The sequence below is a fragment of the Panthera leo genome, chromosome A1 (assembly GCF_018350215.1).
Source record: "Panthera leo isolate Ple1 chromosome A1, P.leo_Ple1_pat1.1, whole genome shotgun sequence".
NCBI classification, from domain to species: Eukaryota; Metazoa; Chordata; class Mammalia; order Carnivora; family Felidae; genus Panthera; species Panthera leo.
The window spans coordinates 70,822,928-70,846,910 of NC_056679.1; the positions used below are offsets into that span (position 1 = coordinate 70,822,928).

The 23,983-nt window shown below is 36.5% G+C and overlaps 1 protein-coding gene across 4 annotated transcripts in view; it reads left to right on the plus strand.

The window, feature by feature from the left end:
• The window catches only part of PCCA (propionyl-CoA carboxylase subunit alpha), a 474,500-nt gene that overhangs the window by 78,444 nt on the left and 372,073 nt on the right, over positions 1-23,983 (plus strand). For all 4 annotated transcript variants that reach the window (XM_042929832.1, XM_042929843.1, XM_042929812.1 and 1 more), the window contains 2 exons: positions 4,524-4,571; positions 4,674-4,742. In XM_042929832.1, the coding sequence (XP_042785766.1) occupies positions 4,524-4,571; positions 4,674-4,742 (117 nt within the window). The remainder of the gene's footprint in view (positions 1-4,523; positions 4,572-4,673; positions 4,743-23,983) is intronic.

Consider the following 23,983-nt stretch of genomic DNA (forward strand, 5'->3'; position numbering starts at 1 on the left):
GATCCTATGTGCAGCTCTTTCTTTGTCTGGAGGTTCTTGATAGATTGAGTCTGACAGTGTAGCTGGCCAAATCAGAATATTGATGTATTTACCTCAGGTGAACCTTTCATTCAGACTGTTGGAGCATTATACGATGAAGGAAGTTGAGACATCATTGAGCTTTATTTGGTAGATTTTAAGATCTTTTTTATGCCTGTTCATAAATGTATGTGTTGGTGGAGTTTGGTTTGAGGCTTCTTTTTGCCATAACCTCGTAATGAGCTTACAGTAATAGCTGACTCACCCCCCACATTGGTGGCCATTGATAATTACTAAAAATAAACAAATACGTATAACCTGGTTTAGGGAATTTATAGAGCTCTTCCCCCCACCTTGGAGTCCACTAAAGTACGTATTTTGTTTTAAATGTCTGAAATCAGATCTGCTGCCTGCTGTCTTTGTCTTCTTTGCTGTACCTTTGCTTTTAGGTAATTGTGGTGAAACTATATAGTGTGTCAGTCATGTCATAATGTCCATGATCCTTGTTGACACCTAACGGTAGTATATAGGTTTTGTGTGTTAAGACCAAGTTGTAGGCTTGCCCTTCACTCCAGGGCTGCCTTTAATTGAGCCTTTCTACTTCTAGGAATTCTTGGTGTTGTCATAGCTATTCATTAAATACTGCACTTTTTTGTTTTTTATTGTTCCTGTCCTAAGTGCAGATAGATCTGATTTTTTGGTAATACATATTTGCTAAATAAATTGATTCTCATCTGAACTTGTCATTGACTCCTTCATATTTTATCAGCAATTTCCATCAGGTTGAAATTAAACCAGGTAAAATTTAATCATTACTAAATGTACCATTTTTTTTTTTTTGACTTGAATTTTAACACATCGACTTGTCTCTGATACGTTCATAACAATAGGGAAGATTTAGTAATAATCTGCTTAGAAAAAGACCAGGAGGCTACTAAAGTAGGCCTTAAGTTAGCAGTACTATATTGTGCCTGGCGTAACAAATGTGATCTTAGGTGTCACTGTTAATACAGTGTTTAAAGCTTGTACCATTATACTCCGATCATGTCACATTGTGGTATGTTTTGATATGAATACCTGGATGTGAGCTCTGGCTTTGCCCCTGTGAATTTTAAGTGATTTAGGCAAGTGATTTGGCTTCATCAAGCCTTAATTTTCTCATTTGTAAATTGGGGATGTTCTCAGCTGACCTCATAGGACTATTCTGAGCCTTAAATGAGACATAGTGGACAGAAGGGATTTGTCCTGGCATATAGAAAGCATGTGCCCTAAATGTTAGCTGCTTAATATTAGTCTTAACAACTAGGTTTTGTACATTTGGAAACAGCCTCAAAATCCACAGATAGTAAATAACTGGGGTGTAAACTCAAGCCTGGGCTTCTCTAGTGAGGTGGTAGATTTACCCACTGTTCTGTACCACTTCTCAGAAGTGTTGGTAAGTGACTAGTCAGTGTGTGGAGTTCTGTGGTCATTCCTTCAACAAGTACCCAGGGGAACGGGCCAGCTCAGCCCTTCTCTTGGGCTGTGAATGGAGTGAAGTGTCCTTGGTGGTTTTAGACCCTGGCTGTGAAGATCTAAGTATGGGGAGGAGAAAGAAGGAAGGAGGGATAGAGGATAGAATAAAAGGAGGTAACTTAAAACAAAAAATCTTCAGGAATTTCCATTGTGTTTCTTACCCTGGATGACCTCATTAGTAGTTAGAGAACCGCTGCTGCGAAAGTCCGTCTCTCTCTCTCATGGTACTTGAAAGCCCCTCTGTCTTCAGGATATAGGTTCCTGATTTAAAGATTTTTGTTCGTTTCCCTTAGAATATCTTCAGAGTGCCTCCTTATATGTGGCTCTGCACCTATAGGATAAAGTCCAATTCCTTAAATGGCATATAAGTCTTTTTATCATCTGGCCTTTTTTACCCTAGCTTTGTTTGCTCCAGCTCCCCTGTACATATCTTGTGCTTGAGCTATATTAAAAATCCCTTGTTTTTCAGTGCTACCGTCTGCTTTCAATGTCACTGCCTTTGCCCTTGGTGTTCACTCTTCCTTCTCTGCACTGGCCACAGCCTCTTGGATGTAGCTGCGTTATGGCACTTACCACACTTTGTTGTCATACTGCCATATTGTACACAGAAGTTATCAAATGCACTTGATGTTTCCCTGTAATTTTTGATGCAGAGGGGAAGTTTTAAAGTCTGTGTAAATTTATTTGTATGTATTCTTTTACGTGCATAGCTTACCTGAAAGAATATATGTACAGGAAACTGGTAATAGCATTGCCTTTGGAGCAGAGACCTAGTTGTCTCTACAGTATATCACCTTTTGTACCTTTTAAACCCTGAACCATATACATACATTTATACAAAATAATATCTTCTGTATGGAAGGTTAATTGATATGATCAGCTTTATTTAGCTTGTGCACTAATTGGTATTAACAGACCTGTATTAGGGTTCTGCAGAGAAAGAGAACCAGTAGGAGATGTATGTGGAGATCCACTGGCTCACACAGCTATGGAGGCCAAGTCTCACGATCTGCCATCTGCAGGCTGGAGACACAGGAAAGCTGGTGATGTAATTCTAGTCCAGGTCCAAGGGCCTGAGAACCTGGGAGCCCATATGTCGGTAAGCCCCAGGGTAGGCCAAGACCTGTGTCCCTCTTGAATCAGGAACGCAGGACAAATCCTCACTTCTACTTTTTGTTCTCTCAGGCCCTCAGTGAATGGGATGATGCTCACCCACACTGGGGAGGGCAGTGTACTGGGCTGAGTCCCCTGATTCACATGCTCATGTCTTCTAGAAACACCCTCACAGACACACCCAGAAATCATGTTTCATCTGGGCACCCTGGGGCCCAGTCAAGTTGCATGTAAAAGTAAAATTAGCCATCACAAGCCCTTAATAGAGAAGATGTGTCAGGTGCAGATAGTTGTTTTAATGTAGATTTTTCCCTGTTAGATAGGTTCACACTCTTGGATTTGTCACAAACAGTGTGGTGTGTGGCCCAAAGGGGTGAATAACAATAGCTATAGCTAACACCTCTTGAGTATATATTATGTGCTAGGCACTATTCTAAACACTTTAAGGGTGTTAATTCATACTCTCACAGCCTCTTGTGGCAGGTGCTATTATTACTCTCATTTTACATACCAGGAAATGAGGGTCGAGAAGGATGGCTTGCCCACATAAGAACACGTGGTGGTGTTGGGCAATTTAGTTCCAGACTGGCTTTTAAGTATTATTCTGCCATGCAGATAAAAATTAGAAGGAAGTTCTTAATCCCTATAATGTTATGATTGGTTATATTTGCTATAACAGTTTCTTATTGTGTAACTTCATGTTGTGTTGCTTTTATCAGATGTCATCTGTTTAATACTTATAAAAATGCACATTTTAAAATGCACTTCAAAGAGGTATAAAACATTTTTTTCTTTGTATATTGTCAGTGTTTAACAGGGATTTACCATGACCACTTAGGTATAGAATGGCCTATGATTTTGTAGTCTCAGGCTTGACGTGACATGAGGGTATTTTAAGGACCCATCTGCTCAAGGCTCTGAATGACTCAGGATATTATCAGATTAGGAGTTTACCGATTTTTAAGGCAGAGGCTTGTCTCAGTTTGCTAGAATAAGTGATGTGTGACATAAAGTTTAAACCAAGACTTTGAAAACCTTTTCCAACTCTGAGATTCTGTGACTCCCTGTCAGGTTAAAATATTGCTTTCAGTTATATGAGTACTTTAAAGATCATATATAGCTTTAACTTTCTTTTAGAAATATAACTAAGACTTTTTCTGTAGTTACATTCAACTTACAACAATTCACTAACCCAGAAATAATTGTGTACTAAAAGATATCCATATTACTTGTGTGTTTCTTTCAAAGGATTAGTCTGTACAATTTTAGAGTAGGAAGAGAACCTTATAAAATAGTTTCCTCTAGAAATGCCATCAGTTTATATGTGAAAGTGAAGATCTACAGAGATTGATTTGCCTCAAGTCAAATAGGTTATTGTTAGTGGCAAAGCTGGGCTTAGAATTGAAGTATCTAGGCCTACCCAGAATGGAGGTACTCTCTTATGAGGCCTTAGCTGCTTCAAATATGATGGTTACTCAAACTTAACATAAATTCCCTGAATTTAGAATATACGTTGTGAAGTAAGTGGTCAAACAATTCTGTCTAAAGTTTTTTAGTATTCAGAAATGTTATCTGAAGATTACCTTTTGGCAAGAGAATTTATAAATATCCCCTTAGTCCATTTAAGATACACCAAACCAAATCAGTTGATGCTTTAATGGACTAATTATAGGGCCGCATCCTACCAGATGAGTTTAGTAGCAATCGGGTTATAGATGAACATACATGTAATATTTAGTACTACTCTAGGAAGTAATTTTTTTTTTTTTTTTTTTTTTTTTTTTTTTTTAGAATCATGTCCAGTGTTGTGAGAAAACTTGTTTTCTGGTTCCAAAGTGAGAGTAACAATTTCTTATGTGTGTTTTTTCTCTCTTCAGACTTTTGATAAAATTCTTATTGCTAATAGAGGAGAAATTGCATGTAGGGTGAGTGGAATTTTAATCTTATTTTCTATTTTACTTTGTGAATTTTATTAAATCCCTTGAAATATGAATCTCTATTAATAACATTGATATATTTTAAAATAGGTTATTAAAACTTGCAAGAAGATGGGCATTAAGACAGTTGCCATCCACAGTGATGTTGATGCTAGTTCTGTAAGTATATTTCGCTTTATCTGAATGAAGACCCTTATTTGGGGTATATTTAAAAAAAAAAAAAAAAAAAAGCCTGGGTGGCTCAGTCAGTTGAGCATCTGACTTCAGCTTAGGTCATGGTCTTGCAGTTTGTGAGTTCGAGCCCTCTGTCGGGCTCTCTGCTAACAGCTCAGAGCCTGGAGTCTGCTTCAGATTCTGTATCTCTCTCTCTCCCCCTCCCCTGCTCATTCTCTACTTCTCTCTGTCTCTCAAAAATAAATAAATGTTAAAGTAAATAAATAAATAAAGGTAAAATATGTAGGTTTTCTTCATTCTTGGCCTGAAAAGGGTATACACAATTAAAAAACAAAACATGAAATTACTGACTCTTGTATTAAGCAAAATGGAAGCATCATAATGTCTTTAATATGTGTCTTAATTTTTTTTTCCTCAGGGTTTTAAAAACCTAGAGTAGAGTTTAAAAATTGCTTGACAGATTGCTGGTCACCAAGTAGATTTAGACAAAGCTTGAGAAAGATTCAAAGATTATTGTAATGTTTATATCATGCTGCATTAGGAGAGCACGTTTTTCCACAGCTGAATTCCGGGATCACTAAGGGAATTCTATAATTGTTTAATTTTCCTAAATGCTGTATCGTGTTCAGCTGAAAGGTTGATGAATGAAAGATACACTAATACTAATTGGACATGAACAAAAGGAATAACATAAAGCCGTGAATGATTTTATTGGGGATTTTTACCACAGCAGGCATTTTTAGCAGTAATAAACTATGAAGGAATAGAAAAAAATCTCATGAGAAAAGAATGTAAATTATTAGAACTTGAGGGGATGAAATTTAAGTAGTGGTACTTTACGTTGCTGTTTTTCATTCTTTTACACTACTTTTGATAACGGGACCTATCGGTGATGTCAGTTTTTATTATACAGAAAGATAATACAGAGGATTTTCATTGTTTGTGATTTCTTACCTAGAAATGTGTTGTTCATTCTGCTTTATTGCGACTGACTTCCTTTAAAAAACAAAACAAAACAAAAAAAAGAGAAACCATTACAAGCTATTCTAATTTCCTGAAAATAAAGGTTAAGTATTTATCTCATCTAGTTTACTTGACAGATACATTTAAAATAGTCCTCTTTTGGGGCGCCTGGGTGGCTCAGTCGGTTAAGCGGCCGACTTCGGCTCAGGTCATGATCTTGCAGTTCGTGAGTTCGAGCCCCGCGTTGGGCTCTGTGCTGACCGCTCAGAGCCTGGAACCTGTTTCAGATTCTGTGTGTCCCTCTCTGTGACCCTCCCCTGTTCATGCTCTGTCTCTCCCTCTCTCAAAAATAAAACATTAAAAAAAAATTAAAAAAAAATAAATAAAATAGTCTTCTTCTACTTAAAAAAGAAATTAAATAAATTTATTTTACATATGTGGTTTTTTTTTTTTAATATTGGTTTCTGGCCTCTTTACTAATAATTTGTTTTAACTGATAGTTTCAATAGTAGTTTATATTCCTTACAAGATATCTATGAAATAATGAGAAAACTATTACTTTAATCTGTTTCTTGGTTGGTAAACTAAGACATTTATCAGTAGCAAACTCTTTTAGAAAAAAGTTTGTGTTACCATCAGGCTAGTAATAGATTTAAAATTTTCTCTTGTCTTGTGTTCATTTTCAGTGTATTAGGCCAGGAGGTGTTTTTCACTCATGGGTAAATTGGGAGAGAAAATGGACACTGTTTTTATATCAAGTCTTATAGTAAACTTTAACTTACTTTTCTCATATCAAGATATAGTTCTGTATCCTGTGTTCTCATGAAGGTGACTGTTGGCATGCATGGTCCAAAATTATTTGCGTTTTGATTTTTTTCATATATGTTTGTATTTCAGTGTTGGTATTATAGATCCCAACAGCACGACTGCTTTTTCCCATTCTTAATTTTCTAGGTTTGTGTTCTTGTTAGGTAGAAGCTTTGCAGGAGCAATTTGCATTGCGGGTACAGCCCCTGCCTTGGAGAAAGGCTGCCATGATGGTATGGTACAAACCTTGTAGGGCCAGAAACTCCTCCCAACCTGTGGGGGGAGTTTCCCAACTGACTGGAAGCAGCCTCCATTAGAGACCATCCCACACTGTCTGTCTCAGCTCCTCCCAGCCCAGAGAGAACCAATACTATCCAATCCCAAAACAACGTAGGAGCCAGCTCTCCCACCTTGAGAGTGTACTTCCGATTTAATAAACTGCTTTGCACTTGCTACTTTCCTTCTGGCTGTCTTTATTCGAGTGTGGATCCTCACATAAATCTTCTCATGGGGAATCAAGAGACTGAGACCTCCATTCACACAACCCAGACTCACCCATAACATTTTGATCTAGAGGTACACTGTCTCTTTCCAGCCTTTGAAAAAAATGGTTTCAGAAGAGTTGGTCAGAGTTTTAAGATGGTCCTTCATATCCTTCTAAAGCAGAGATGGTAGTTTTACATTTTAAAGACTTTTAGTCACTTTTTGCTGAAAGTGGAAATGAGCCTACTAGAGATTATAATACATAATTTAGAATAACATTTCCTAGGGCCCACAGTGGAGGCAATGCATGATCAGTCAAAACTTCCTCTTAGTGTGAACTACCTTAAGCCCTTTTCTAGAAAGATACTATTTAGGATAATAATGATAGTTAGAATGTTCAAAGTTTAGTTTAGGCCTTAGCACTAGAACCAAATCTATTTGCTTTCTGCATCTCAAGAAAGCCAAAAGGGTGAATTCCTCTAACGGTTTGGTTTTTTGCTTCCTTAACATGTGACCAAAAAGATTATCATTGTATCCAATGAGCTTTACAATATGGGTAATATGAACAAGTCTTGCTACTTTGATGTATTGTTAACATTGCAATATTTATTTTCAACAGGTGAGCATTAAATTTTTTTTTTTAACATTTATTTTTGAGCAAGAGAAAGAGAGGAGACAGAGTGTGAGTGGGGAAGAGCAGAGAGAGAGGGAGGGAGACACAGAATCCAAAGTATGCCCAGGCTCTGAGCCATTAGGGCAGAGCCTGACGCAGGACTCGAGCTCATGATCCATGGGATCATGACCTGAGCTGAAGTCGGACGTTTAACTGACTGAGCCACCCAGGCGCCCCAGGAGGTGAGCATTTTAAATGTAATTTGGAGTAAAAAATATCTTATATGCTTTATGTTAATTTCATAAATGGAAATGTAAATATTGCAGTAGGAAAATACAACAGTTGATTTTTTTTTTTTTTTAATGTTTATTTTTGAGAGAGAGTGTGCAGGGGGGAGGGGCAGAGAGAGAGAGGCACACACACAGAATCTGAAGCAGGCTTCAGGCTCTGAGCCGTCAGCACGGGGCCTGACATGGGGCTTGAACCCACAAACCGTGAGATCATGACCTGAGCCGAAGTTGGACGCTCAACTGACTGAGCCACCCAGGCGCCCCAACAGTTGATTGTTTTTAAATGGCAAGTTAATATTTTCCACAACTAATTTTTGACCGTTAAGCAGGGAGAAAAGGCTAATGGTTTACTATGACTATTAAGTGGTAAGTCCTATAAAGAAAACGAACTACCTTATAAATGATGTGTAATGGAAAAAAATTGGCTTTTAAAGATGATTATGCAGTTTTTTCCATTGGTCTCCTTTCCCCCATCCTGTTCTTCAAAATTGTCTTCAATATTCTTGTCTTTTTGTTCTTCCATGTGAATTTTAGGATAAGCTTGCTTACCAAATTAGACACATCCACCCACCAGTTTTTAGCTATTGTGAACAAGACTTCTTTAATAATCTAGTACAAATCTTTATGTAAACACATACTTTGATTCGTCTAAATACCTAGGAGTGGAATTACTTGGTCATCAGGTAGATGGGAGGCAAAGCAACTTTTTCCTGTATGAATAGTAAATCTCTGGGGAGTAAATAAATATATTTTAGACTTTGCAGGTCACATGTTCTGCTACTTTTATTTATATATACATACATATGACCCTTTAGAAATATAAAAACCATTTTTAACTTGCAGGCTATAAAATAACCGTCCTTAGATTGGATTTGGCCTGTGGGTGGGTGGTATTTTGTTGACTCCTGGCATTAATAGATGTATATTTAACTGTAAGAAGCTGCCACGGGTGCCTGGGTGGCTCAGTTGGTTAAGTGTCTGGTTCTTGATTTCAGCTCTGGTCATGATCTTGTCGTTTGTGAGATTGAGCCCCATGTTGAGCTCTGCACTGACAGCATACATCCTGCTTGGGATTCATTCATTCCCTCTCTCCCTCTCTCCCTCCCTCCCTCCCCTTCTCCCTGTCCCTCTCCCTCTCTCCCCCTTACCCCCTCTCAAAATAAATAAACTTAAAAAATAATAAGTGTTAGAAGCTGCCAAATAGTTGTTCTGTATGACTCTGCCACATTTTGCTCTCACCAGTAATGTACGAACATTCATGTTGCTCTGCGTCCTTGCCTGGACTTGATCTCAGCAGTCCTTCTGATTTTTGCTATTCTGTTGGTGTTCACATGTTATCTTATTGTAGTTTTAATTTAAATTCTCTGATGAATATTGATGTTGAGTACCTTTTCATATTAATGGCCATTTATATTCTTAAGTGTTCAGACGCAAAATTGGAAGAGCAAGTACAGTGAGTGCTTATACCTTTTGCTTGGACTCACCAGTTAACATTTGGACACATTTGCTTATAACTGTGTCCATATGTATGAGTATAAATATATATTGTGTGTATATTTCTTCTTTTTTTATTTTGCTAAGGAAATTGGAAGTAAGTTACAGTCATGGCATTTCACCCCTAAATACTTAAGTTTTTATTTCCCAGGAAAAAGCTATTCTCTTACATATACCCTATCAAAGCTAGGAAAATTATTAGTAATTCTATAGTATAATCTAATACACAGAGTGTATTCAAATTTTCCCATTTGTCTCCAAATGTCTTTACTTTTTTTTTTTTTAATGTAAGCTTTACACCCAACATGGGTCTTGAACTCATGACACTGTAATGAAGATGCTCTACTTACAGAGCCAGCCAGGTGCCGCTCCCAATGTCTTTAGTATTTTTTTTTTTGACCCACAGTTCAGTCGCGGTTCATGAATTATATTCGGTTATTATGGCTCTTTAAAGAGTCTCTTAATCTAAAATAGTCGTCTTCCCTTCCCTCTTTGTTTGATTTTCACGATACCAACGTTTTGAGGAATCCAGGCCAATTGGCTTATAGATAGTCTGGGTTTATTTCCTCACAAATAGATTCAGTGTAAATATTTTTTTTTTTTTGATAAGAAAGCTTCATAAGTGGGGCGCCTTCATAAGTGGGTGGCTCAGTCGGTTAAACGTCCTACTTCGGCTCAGGTCACGATCTCGCTGTGAGTTTGAGCCCTGCGTTGGGCTCTGTGCTGACAGCTCAGTCTGCAGCCTGCTTTAGATTCTGCATTTCCCCCACTCTCACTCTGTTTGGTCTTGAAAGTAAATAAACATTAAAAAAAATTAAAAAAAATACTTAAGTGATCCTGTTGTATTCATAATGTTGGGTGGTTCTGGTTACACTGATTACTTGGTTGAGGTAATGGTGCATTATTTTTCCCTCTCTTTTGAAATTTTTGGGGGTGAATCTTTGAATCCATGTGAATATTTGTCCCCCAACAACCTCTCATCTACTATTTTTCATCCACTGATAAAAAGCATCTGATGCAAAAATTACTTTGGTCGCATTTGTCTCGTGCTGTCTGCTGAGAAGTCTGTCAGGTCTACTCCATTTTGAATCTACCTTTTTTTCCCCCTTTCATGTCTTACTCATTTTTAACTACTTTTTTAGAATTTATTTATTTTGAGAGAGTGCATGCGCATGTGCTAACCAGGGAGAGGCAGAGAGAGAGAGAGAGAGCGAGAGAGAGAGAGAGAGAGAGAGAGAGAGAGAGGATCCTAAGCAGACTCCACCCTGTGAGCACAGAGCCTGATGCGGGGCTTGAACCCAGGAACCGTGAGATCATGACCAGAGCCAAAACCAAGAGTTGGGTACTTACCTGACTAAACTACCCGGGTGCCCCTTTAACTACTTATTTTAAAGCTTCTATCATACTGCTGTATTATTCCAAGTTCTTAAGTGTCTACTTCTGACTTCTTACACAATGGATGAGCTTTTCGTTTGTGTGGATCTTGGCTTGTGACCTCCTATCTGGTGTCTTTAATGTTGAATCCCAGCATGGTTTGGGTTGCAGATATGGTCTTGTTGGGTGGATGCTATATTTGTTTCTGCCAGACTCTCTAGGGTACCCTTCTTCTGGTACTAATCTTTCTGTTAACTTATTGGCATGAAGGTTGCTGAATTTTGAGGATAATGGAAAAAACAAAATGAAATGACATATATCCCTCCCTCTCTTGAATAGACCCATGGTTTCTAATTTACAGAGGAGACTTCTTACTTTGAACTACAGCAGATAATTTTAAATATTTGTCTTCCATGTACTTATTAGATTGACATTTTTCTTCCTTTTCACTGAGGATGTAATCTTTGAGCAGCCTGGCTGTATGTAGGGAGTTTTTCTTATAATTTTTAACTCCTTTCTCTGAGAATTAACTCAGTTCTTTAGATTCTCCCCCCCCCCCCTTTTTTTTTTTTTTACTAGATTACCAGTTTATTATAAATGAGTATAGCTCAGAAACAGTCAGTTGGAAGATCTGAGTAAGGGAAGGTATGGGGACAGGGCAAGAAGCTTGCGTACCCTCTCTAGGCACACCGGTTTCCCCCAATTTCCATGTGCTCACCAACCCTGATTCTTGAGATCCCCCCTCCTGCTCTCCATGATTAGCTGGAATATTGGCTCTGGCAGATGCTGTCTGGCTTTTAGCTTCCTTTTTTGCTTTTGAGCCCTGGGGATTGCCTGTAATTTCTTGTAAGCCAAGTTGTTCATTTAAAGGGTGTTTGTTAAAGTTAATCTAGGATTTGAGGTGCTTGTAGAGGTGCTTGTAGGGAGGTTTTGCAGATTATTTAGTTGGTTGTTCTTGGATAGTCTTTTTTTTTTTAATGTTTATTTTTGAGAGAGAGAGAGCACGCATGAGCAGGAGAGGGGCAGAGAGAGAAGGAGACACAGAATCAGAGGCAGGCTCCAGGCTCTGAGCTGTCAGTACAGACCCCTATGTGGGGCTAAAACTCACAAACCATGAGATCATCACCCGAGCCAAAGTCAGACGCTTAAGTGACTGAGCCACTGGGCTGTCCCAGTGGATAGTCTTAAAAGAGGATGACATCCTGTCTGTTGAGGAAGTTGCCCTGCTCTTTTTGAAAAGTGAAGGCTGATCTAGAGCAGTATCAAAATCAGACTTTACCCAGGATGGCAGTTCACATATGCTGATGGGATTTCTGCAGCTGCGTCCAGGGGATAAGTCCACAAGCAGTGGGAAATGGTCTGGGCAGGAGAGGCAAGTGGGAGTTAGGCCTCTTACCAAGTCATGAATTGTCTTTTATGTGTTCTCCAGGTCTTTATTAGTCTTTGGAAAGATGTTTGGAGAATGGTTTATGAAGGAAAAATTGTCCTGGTGGAAGACTGAATCCTGCTGGACATTTGATAGGGATTGTGTTGTATCTGTACACTAATTTGGGAAGTATTATTATCTCAACATTCTCAATTCTTCCTATCCATGGACGTGGATATTCCATTTGCTCTTGTTCTAGTTACTGTGGCTACTTTAATTTCAGCAGTGTTTTGTAGTTTTCAGAGTATAAGTTTTGCACTTAACTTTGTTATATTACATAGTAAATGTTTTGGTATTTTTTATATTAGGATTGCAATGTTTTAAGTTTCAGTTTTTATTGCAAGTTTATAGAACTATAATCAACTTTTGTATGTGATCATTTCCTGCAACCTTGTTGAATTTGTTTATTTTATATACACACACACGCACGCACACACACACACGTGTGTGTGTGTGTGTGTCTATATATGTAAGATCCTTAAGATTCTCTCTAGAAGACCATGTACAAATAGAGATAGACTAGAGATAGACTTCTTTTGTTTCAATCTTGGAGCTTTTTATTTCATATTAATTTTCTTGGCTTTAACGTTCAGAGTGATATTGAATAGAAGTAGTGAGAGCAAGCATCTTGTTTTGTTCCTCATCTTTGGCAGAAAGCGCTTAGTATTTCACAATTAAGCTTCATTTAGGCTCTGGGATTTTCATAAATTCCCATTATCAGGTTGAGGAAGTGCCCTGGTATTTCTAGATTGTTGAATGCTTTTTTGTGATTGGATATTGGATTATTTCAAATGCTTTTTCTGTGTCGACTGAGATGCCATAGCTTTTGTCTGTTATTGATATGGTATATTCCATTAATTTTTGGATACTACACACTTGGTCAAGGTGTATAGTTTTTGTATATATTGCTGGATTCATTTTATTCGTGCTTTGTTGAGAATTTTTCATCTGTGGTTATAAGAGCTATTGGTCTGTAGTTTTCTTGTGATGGCTTTGTTTTGGTATCAGATCTTGGCCTCATATTATAAGTTAGGAACTGTTCCCTCATCTTCTCTTGTTTTGGAAGAGTCTGTGAAGAGTTGGCATTAATTATTCCTTAAATGTTTGGTAGAACTCACCAGTGAAGCCATCTCTGTGGCTTTTTTAATTTTAAATTTATTATTATTATTATTATTATTATTATTATTATTATTATTATTATTATTTTTGAGAGAGAGAGATACCAGGCAGGCTCCATGCCTAGCATGGAGCCTGACATGGGGCTCGATCTCATAACTGTGAGATCATGACTTGAACTGAAATCAAAGAGTGGGGACACTTAACCAACTGAGCCACCCAGGTGCCCTAAAGACTTTATTTTTAAGTAATCTCTATACCCAATGTGGGGCTTGAACTCACAACCCTGAGATCAAGAGTTGTATGCTCTATCAACTGAGCCAGCCAGGTACCTGTCTATGGGTGGTTTTTTGATTATTCAATCTCTTATTAAAGGTTTATTCAGATTTTTGATTTCTTTTTCTGTGTCTATAATTTTTTCTTTCTAGGAATTTGTCCATTTCATCTGATTTATCTAGTTTATTGATATATGATTATAGTATTTCCTTATTTTTATTTTTGTAAGTTTGGTAGTGATTTCTTTCATTCCTGATTTTAGGCTTTTAAGAGTCTTTTTTTCCTTGGTTACTTTAGCTAAAAGTTTTCAACTGTATTGATCTTTTCAAAGAGCCAACTTTGATTTCATTGATCTCTATGTCATTTGTATTTAGTCTTTATTATTTCCTTTATCCTGCTTGTTCTGGGTTTATTTTGCTCTTTTTTTTTTTTTTTTTTTTTTAAATAAGTAGGCTTCATGCCTAGCATGGAACCCAATGCAGAGCTTGAACTTAAGACCTGAGCAGAGATTAAGAGTTGGACGCTTAACCAACTAAGCCACCCAGGTGCCCCTAGTTTTCTCTTTTTAAAAATAGTTTAAGGTAGAAGATTAGGTTGTTGACTTAAAGTCTTTTTTTAATCTAATTGTTGAGCTGTATAACATTTTTCTCTGTTTAGCTGTACCCCATATGCTTTGGTATGTTTTTCATTTTCATTCCTGAAACTCTTTTCTGACTTCCCTTGTGATTTCTCTTTTGGCCTGCTTATCATTTAGGAGTGTGTTGTTTAGTTACACATTATTTGTGAGCTTCCCAAGTTTGTTTTTGTTACCTGTTTTTAGTTTCCTTACATTTGGTTAGGCAACATGCTTTCTATTTCTGTCTTTTAAAATTTGTTGGTGTTTGTTTTATGGCATACCATATGCTCTGTCCTTGAGTTCCATGTGAACCTAAGAATGTCTGTTTTGCTGTTTATGGTTCTCTCTAGATGCCTCTTAGGACTGGTTGGTTCATAGGGCTATTCAAGTCTTCTCTTTCCTTGTTGATCATCTGTTCTATCCATTAATGAAAGTGGGGTTTAACATGTTTGTAAAAAGCTTCTTAAAATGTTAAGTATTTATTTTGTTTTGCTCAGAAGACAAAATCGGTGACAAGTAGTTATAGGCCTGTAACTCTGCATGAAAGAGCCTGAATAAGATAAGAGATCATTGACTAAGGAACTCTAGGCTGTCATAGAAGTAATGAAGTAGGGTGCTTGGTGTAGAGATTCTCACAAGAATTCTTTGCAGTTTTCAGTAAACAAGAAATTTTGACATGAATTGTTATAGACTTAAGTAAAAATAGATTTCCTTTTTAAAAAATGTTTGTTTTTTAAAGGTTTCTTTTTTAAAATCTGGGCAAAGATGGTAAGTGAAAAATAAAACAATGACTGTCATATATTGATAGAAAAATCCTAAGTAATAGGAAAATGGAATAAAATAATTTACTTAAATAATATGCTGCAGCCACATGGAGTGTATTCATGACATTTCAGTATGGTTCAAAATTAGAGAATATTAATATATTAATAAGTTAGTAGAGGAAAACTAGATGATTATTCTGATAAAAGCCTAGATGTCATTTAAAAGAAATTCACTGTCTTTGTAAAATCCTTAGTAAAACAGGATTAAATACATGCTGCCTTCCCATAATAAGAAGGTTATACCTCATAGGAAGCATTCTCATGAAATTCAGGGTAAAGGCTGATAAATTTACTCTCACTACTGTTATTTAACAGCATTCTAAAAGTGCTAGGTAGTGGGTTAAGCAAATGTAAAATGGTGGACAGGAAAGGCAGAAATAGTAAGATTGTGTTGAGTTTCTAGTTACGTAGTTAACTGAATAACTATTTAGAAACATAAAAAACCATCTCTATGGTTGTTAAAAAATAAATCTATAGTTTTCCTATATGTATCATCAACAAAATAGCAAATACAACTGGCATGCCTGGGTGGCTCAGTCAGGTAAGCGTCAGACTTCAACTCAGGGCATGCATGGTCTCACAGTTGGTGAGTTCAAGGCCTGCATCGGGCTCTCTGCTGTCAGAGAGACAGACTGCTTTCACGTCTCTCCTCTGTCTCCCTCTCTTTCTGCTTCTCACCCGGACACATACGTGCTTTCTCTCTTTCAAAAATAAATGTAAAAAAATACAACTGAAAATGTATAGCTTCATAGAAACAGTGGAAAAGGTAAAGCACTTGATATGAAATCTGTAGGACTTATAGGAGGACTTATTTTTGTATAGGGAAATTGAATAGTGTAAATACTAGTTATTTGAAAGTTTATGTACATTTCTCTATTAAATTCTAATGCAGTATAATTGGGGGGGGGATGACAAAGGAGTAAATTTGTAGAATGTCCTAGAAAAGTCGGTGGAAAATTGAAGAGGGGACCAACCTAACAGATACTAGAGTACATTTTAATACCTTTTCATGCAGAAATAACCAGGAGCACACCATAAAATTTTGGAGCAAGAAGAGACAGGTCTGTGGAGTAAATTCATTAGATTTTAGGCAGAGGGCTGATATGGGAGAATTTCTTGATTTGTTGAAGAGGGCCTTATTAATATGAATATTGACTTAGAAGGCAGGAGAGGTAGATTCTAGGGGTTTATGCGACTAATTTGTAATTGTAGGTATTCCCAGAGAAGTTAAGAAATATAAAAGATGAGAAATGTTTGGATTTAGTGACTAGGACTTTTCTAAATGGGAAGGTGGATCCTACTTTGTTAGTTTGGTGAATAGTGGGAATAAAGAATTTGCAAACATAGAGGTTGTACTCAAAATGCATGTTAGATAACTATTTATTTTTATAACTTTGTTTTTAAGTAAAAAGATAGTATGCTTTCCCGTAAGAAATAGCAAAATCTTATTATATTTGTATCAAATCTCTGAAGTTAACGTTTTGATTTTTCTTAAAATGGATTAAATGATTCTGTGCTATAACCTTTCGCTATATTTTCTATCTAGACTCCTAAATTGAATGTGTCAATGTTTTGTTGCTTTGTGTTCAGTGATGTTGGATGTAAATGAGAAATGCCTAATATTTACTACTTCAGAACCCAAACTTAAAATCAGGGAAGTAGCCATTGTGACTCCCATCTTGGTCAGACAGCCTGCTGTTTGAAGTATGATTCCTGATGTGTATTGTAGTCTTACCCTTAGGATTCAGTAATGAGATTGAGCGGGGTTTCCTGTGAGCAGTCTGGGATGATTGACAGTAAGGTGAGGGGAATCATCACTTAGCATGCCTACCCTTGATAATATTTCCCTGCTGTCTGGGGAGGTACTAAGGACAAATAGGACTTCGTGATGTCTATGTAATTAGTGTACGTTGGTTCCAGCTGAACAAACTGGAGGGTAATGATCAGGTAAATGAAGAAGGAATACATTAATGTAGGCTAAGGTATAAAAGACCTTAGGGAAAACGTTATAAAAATTTTATGGGGTTGTTAGAATATATGTTTTATTTTTATGTATATCTTTATATATTTATTATTTTTGTTAAAATATCTTTAGTTTTAGCTGTATGAAAAGCAGTTTAAAGGTAAAAACCTCATGCATTAACTTTTTCTCATATGGTTTAGTTTTTAGGATATTTTCAACCTTTTATTATTTGGAAAGGAGTTATGAGTTCTTGAGTTAAAATACATTTCACAATCCGTTAAGGACTTCTTTACAATCAATGTAGTCATTGATCCTCAAATTGGAATAAAGAAGTAAAGGGCAGGTTTGTAAAACTTTTGGGTGATAACTTAATTCAGGTGACCATTTATTGTATGTGTGTGTAGTTGAGATGGTATATTTATTTATTTATTTTTATTTTTTTATTTTTTATATTTTGAGATGGTATATTTAAATAACATTTTTTTAAATAGCTTTTACTAGCACAGAATACTTTAAGATGATGTTCGTGAGGATCCCTGTTTCCCATTTGGTCTTATTTCATTCAGAAACATGGACAATTATTTAGATTGCATTTAGAAAATGCAAGATTTAGAAAATGTATAGGATTCTTAAATCAGTTTTTTGAAAAAATACTGTCATTGTTCATCACGAGGTATTCTTATCAGCAGGATAAAGTTGCACAGTAAAGCCTCTGATAGTGATTGCAATACTGTATTTAATGGGAAGGGAGGAATTGGTTTCATTAATGTGATTTTTGGACCTTGGGGTTCTGGTGATTAAAGAGTTTTTAAATGGCATACCTGCTTTAAAACTTGTTATTGCTCACTTTTCTTGTAAAACATAGTGCTTTCAGTAACCTTTTTGGATTTAGAATACAATGTATCAACCTTTGCAAATTTAAAACACTAGACTTGATGGTGAGAAACTAATCGGGAGAAGAAAGTATATGAAATGTTCAGACGTTTCTTCTCTTTGCTTTTATTGTCCTTGGAAAAACATATTTTGCAGAAACATTATACTATATCAATTTAAAATGTTTTGATTATCTTTGGCTTGGCTAAATTACTTTCTCTATATTTTTGGGTAAAATGGAATAGGTTAGGATTCCTGGTGGGGATTTGTTCACATTAATATGGCTCATCAGGGACATTATATTTAATTGGAGGTCCTGCAGAATAGTAGCAGGAGGCTGAAGAGAATGATTTAGCATTAGCAATGGCTCGTCTGGGAGTTGTGCACTAATCAAGGAGCTTGAGTGCTAGCAGTGGGGATGATGGGAATTATGACGATTATGACATGTAAGCATGTCTGTGTGCGAACTGGACGGGCAATGAGTTAATCAAGAAGTATATTAAATGGCTCCCATGCTGATTCATTATCATTTACCATAGTGCCTGTCAGGTTGTGTATTTAAAAAATACAATTACTGCTGAACTCAATATGTATAAATTCAGCCACCATTCTTCGCTTTTCAATAAAATACCCTCAAATTACCTAATACATATAAAAATGGAAAAATGAACCAACCCTGCTGACTGTGTGATTTGGGTATTATAGTATCTTTTTTTTAAAACACTTTAGAGTTAACCCTTAATTTCAGATTCATTTAAAACCTTGTTTACTTTGCCCTTTCATATATTCGTTTAAATACCCTGGCTTATTTCTGCTGTATAAAAAGTTTGGGTTCAAAAAAAATAATCTTTTCAAGCTGAAAAATAATTCTGATATTTGAGAAATATATTAATATTTAAGGCATGAAGCTGCAGACAAATCAAGGCATTAATCTTTTCTACCATCAAAATGCTCCAAAATCAGGGGGGTGGGCGTGGTGGTGGTAGAAATTTCCTTTGCTCTAGTGGGTGGTCTCTTTGTGCCAGGTAGACCCATTCTGTGCCCAGCATGGTTAGAGCCATCTGTCATGAAACTACCAGTTAGAAATGCTAGAAGTGTACATATTTTGGGGGAAATAGAACCAATAAATTGAATTCCTTTTAGAAAATAAATTGAAATACAGCATAAATCCATGAGCAAACTGAATTATATCTATAGGCAAATTTATAGAGTTACTGTACAGATGAACACACACGGTTTCTTTCTTTTACTGTAAGCACTGCCAAATTTAATAAAAGTTTCTACCAAACTGTGACCTTCATGTATTAATTAAAGCAATATTATGGGTACTACTCAAAGTGTTAACCTGTGGGTGGTTGTTACTGAAATCCATTATCTATGGAGTCAGTGTTAGTGGTCAGCTGCATCAAAAATAAAACTTGCAACCAAGACAGTCCCTTGGGTGCTGTGAGCTCAGCAGGTTAAATTGTCAAAATCTGTCAAAGCTGCTTAAAAGACTATTTTAAACCCCCTGGAGTTCAAGGTACACCAGTCATTACAGTCAAGAAGGACTATGACTTTATTTAGCAGCAATGTGAAAATTACATTTGGACAGGAAAAAAGGATTTATATCCATATCTTCATGTATGAATTACTTTATTGACATGTGTTTGGGTACTTGCTATTTAACTTAAACATTAAAAAAAAGTTGGACTTTGAAAATTTATTTTGAGAGAGAGCACACGTGCAAGTGTGCAGGTAAATGCACGTGTGTTTGGCAGAGGGACAGAGGCGGGGAGGGGGAGAGAATCCCAAGCAGGCTCCATGCTTGTCAGTGCAGAGCCCCAAGTGGGGCTCAATCTCCTGAACCATGAGGTCATTTTCTGAGCTGAAATTAAGAGTATGGCGCTTAACCAACTGAGCCACTCAGGTGCGCCTCCCAACTTTTAATCTATGGAAAGTAAGTTGTGAAGATTTTCCTTTGTAAATTGGAAAAGAGTATCCCAAGACCTTCTCAATTTTGTTAACAAGAACTTTGACCTTTCAATGACATTAAAAATTTTAATTTAAGACCAAAACACACTGAAATATTGAGTATATATATATATTTGTATATTTTAATAATTCTGACAAATTTAAACAGCATAATTTGAAAAAGAACATTGTTTCAGTATAGTTAATGCCTGATGGTGGGAAAAAGTACTTAATTGTGGATTTTTCTTCAAGCATCTATTTAAATAGGCTTAGAAGTTCTGTAGTCTTACTGAAAAACATAAAAATATTTGAAAACCTAGCTTACCTAGTATTTATTTATTATTTATTTGTAGTATTTATTATTTTTAAAGATTCCAGTATAATTAACATACAGTTTATGTTTCAGGTGCATAATGTAGTGATTCAACAATTATATACACTACTCTGTGCTCACCAAGTTAGGCGTACTCTTAATTCCCTTGACCTGTTTCACCCATTGTCTCACCCACCTCCCCTCTAATAGCCATCAGTTCATTCTCTATATTTAAGATTAAGGCTGTTTGTGTGTGTGTGTACACATAACCACATCATCTTTACCCATGCATCTATCAATAGATACTTTGGCTGCTTCCATGATTTGGTTATCATAAATAATGCCGCAGTAAACATAGCTGTACATATATCCTTTCAAATTAATGTTTTTTGTATTTTGGGGGTAAATACCCAGTAGTGGAATTACTGTATCATATAGTAATTCTATTTTTAATATTTTGAGGAACCTCCATAATGTTCCACAGCGGCCGCACCAGTTTGCATTTCTGTCAGCAGTGGGTGAGGGTTCCTTTTTCTCTATATCCTCCCTAAAACTTATTTCTTATCTTTTTTCTTCTTAAGATCTTATTTTAAGATTTATTTATTAGAGAGAGAGAGAGAGAATGAGAGAATGAGAGGGGGGAGGAAGAGAGAATCCCAAGCAGGTTCCACACTGGCAGCACAGAGCCCAATGTGGAGCCCAAACCCATGAACCGTGAGGTCATGACCTGAGCCGAAATCAAGAGCTGGATGATCAACTGGCTGAACCACCCATGTGCCCCTCTTGAGATCTTATTTGTAAGTATTTTCTACACCTAATGTGGGGCTCAAACATATAACCCTGAGATCAAGAGTAGTGTGCTCTACTGGCTGAGCCAGCCATGCACCCCGTGACAACTTAATACTAGCCATTCTGACAGGAGGGAGGTAATTCTCATTGTGGTTTTCATTTGCATATCCCTGCTGATGAGTGATGTTGAGCATCTTTCTTTTCATGTGTCTGTTGGCCATCTCTTTGTCGTCTTTAGAGAAAGTCTGTTCATGTCTTCAGCCCATTTTAATTGATTATGTGGGGGTTTTTTTTTGATCAATTTTAAGATCTTTATATATCTTTGGATAATAACCCTTTATTGGATATGTTATTTGCAAATATCTTCTCCCATTCAGTAGGGTTTTTGTTGTTGTTGTCAATTGTTTCGTCTGCTGTGCAAAGCATTTTATTTTGATGTACTCTTGACAGTTTATTTTTGCATTTGTTTCCCTTGCCTCAGGGACCTATCTAGAAAAATGTTGCTACAGCTGATGTTAGAAAAATTACTCCCTGTGCTATCTCCTAGAATTTTTGTGTATGGTGTAAGAAAGTGGTCTAGTTTCATTCTTTTGCATGTAGCTGTTCAGGTGTTCCTAGCATAATTTATTGAAGAGACTGTCTTTTTCCCATGGCATATTCTTGTCTCCTTTGTTGAATATTAATTGGCCATATAATTATGGGTGTATTTTGGGATGGTTTGTTCCATTGATTTATGTATCTGTTTTTGTGCCAGTACCATACTGTTTGGATTACGACAGCTTTGTAGTATATATTGAAATCTGGGATTGTGATACCTCCAGTTTTGTACTTCTCTTTCAACATTACTTTGGCTATTCAGAATTTCTTGTGGCTCTGTACAAATTTTAGGATTATTTGTTCTGTTTCTGTGAAAGATGCTATTGGTATTTTGATAGAGATTGCTTTAAATCTGTAGATTGCTTTGAGTTGTATGGACATTAGTATTTGTTCTTCTAATCCTTGGGCAGGCATGTATTTCCATTTGTCTGTGTCCTCTTCAGTTTCTTTCATCAGTGTTTTATTGTTTTCAGAGTATAGGTCTTTCACCTCCTTGGTTTAATTTATTCTTAGGTGTTTTATTATTTTTGCTGCAATTGTAAATGAGAGTATTTCCTTAATTTATCTCTTTCTGCTACTTCATTATTAGTGTATAGAAATGTAACGGATTTCTGTATATTGATTTTATGTCCTGCGACCTTACTGAATTCATTTATCAGTTTTAGTAGTTTTTTGGTGGAGTCTTTAGGGTTTCCTATCTTCTGCAAATAATGAAAGTTTTACTTCTTCCTTATCAAATTGGATGCCTTTTGTTTCTTTTCCTTATTTGATTGAGGTGGCTAGGCCTTCCAGTACTATGTTGAATAAAAGTGGTGAGAAAGGATATCTTTGTATTGTTCCTGATCTTAAGGGAAAAGTTCTTAGTTTTCCATCATTAAATATGATTTTAGCTGTAAGCTTTTCCTATATGGCCTTCATTGTGTTCCCTCTAAACCTACTTTAAATGGATGTTGTATTTTGTCAAATGCTTTTTCTGTATTTATTGAAATGATCATCCAGTTTTTATCTTTTGTTGATGTATCACATTGGTTGATTTGTGAGTATTGAACCACCCTTGCATCTCAGGAATAAGTCCCATTTGGACGTGGTGAATGAGTTTTTAAAAATGTATTGTTCAATTCAATTTGCTAATGTTTTATTATTATATTTTAATTTTTTTAAATACTTTTAAGAGAGAGACAGAGATGAAGAATGAGCAGGGAGGGGCACAGAGAGAGGGAGACACAGAATGTGAAGCAGGGTCCAGGCTCTGAGCTGTCAGCGCAGAGTTCAACATGGGGCTCTAATTCACGAACTGCGAGATCATGACCTGAGCCGAAGTTGGACGCTTAACCCACTGAGCCACTCAGGCACCCCTGATTTGCTAATATTTTATTGAGGATGTTTTTTATCCATGTTCATCAGAGATATTGGCCTGTAGTTCTTTTTTTCATAGTGTCTTTATCTGGTTTTGGTGTCCGGGTAAGCTGGCCTCACAGAATTTGGAAGCTTTTCTTCCTCTTTTATTTTTTGGAATAGTTTGAGAAGAGTAGGTATTAACTTTTCATTAAATGTTTGGTAGAATTCACCTGTGAAGCCACCTGGTCAACTTTTGTTTGGGAGTTTTTAGATTACTCATTCAGTTTAGTTGCTGGCTATTGGTCTGTTCAAATTTTCTATTCCTGATTCAGTTTTGGGAGGATGTATGTTTCTAGGAATTTATCCATTTCTTCTAATTTGTCCAATTTGTCAACAGGCAGTTTTTAAAAAAATTTATGTGTGTGTGTGTATATATATATATATATACACACACACACATATATATATGTATATATACGTATATATATATAGACAGAGAGAGAGAGAAAGAGAAATCTCTGCACCCAGTGTGGGGCTTGAACTTACAGCCCTGAGATCAGGAGTTGCATGCTCTACCAACTGAGCCAGCCACAGGCACCCTGACATATAATTTGTCATAATATTCTTTCATAATCTTTTGTATTTCTATGGTGTTGGTTGTTATTTCTCCTCTTGCACTGCTTATTTGAGTCATTGCTCTCTCTCTTTTTTAATGATTCTGGCCGAAGGTTTATTAATTTTGTTGGTCCTTTCAAAGAAACCAGCTCCTGGTTGTATTGATTTTTGTTCTTTTTCTTTTTTTTAGTTTCTATTTTGTTTATTTCTGTCTAATATTCATTATTTCCTTCCTTCTGTTTTGGGGTATTGTTTGTTCTTTTTCTAGCTCCTTTAGGTGCTTAGGATGTTTATATGAGATTTTTCTTGGGGCATCTGGGTGGCTCAGTCGATTAAGCATCTGATTTTTGATTTCAGCTCAGGTCATGATCTCATGGTTTGTGGGATGGAGCCCCACATAGGGCTCTGTGCTGGCAGAGGGATTCTTTCTCTGTCCCTTCCCTGTTTGCTCGTGTGCTCTGTCTCTCTGTCTCTCAAAATAAACATTTAAACATTTTTTTAAA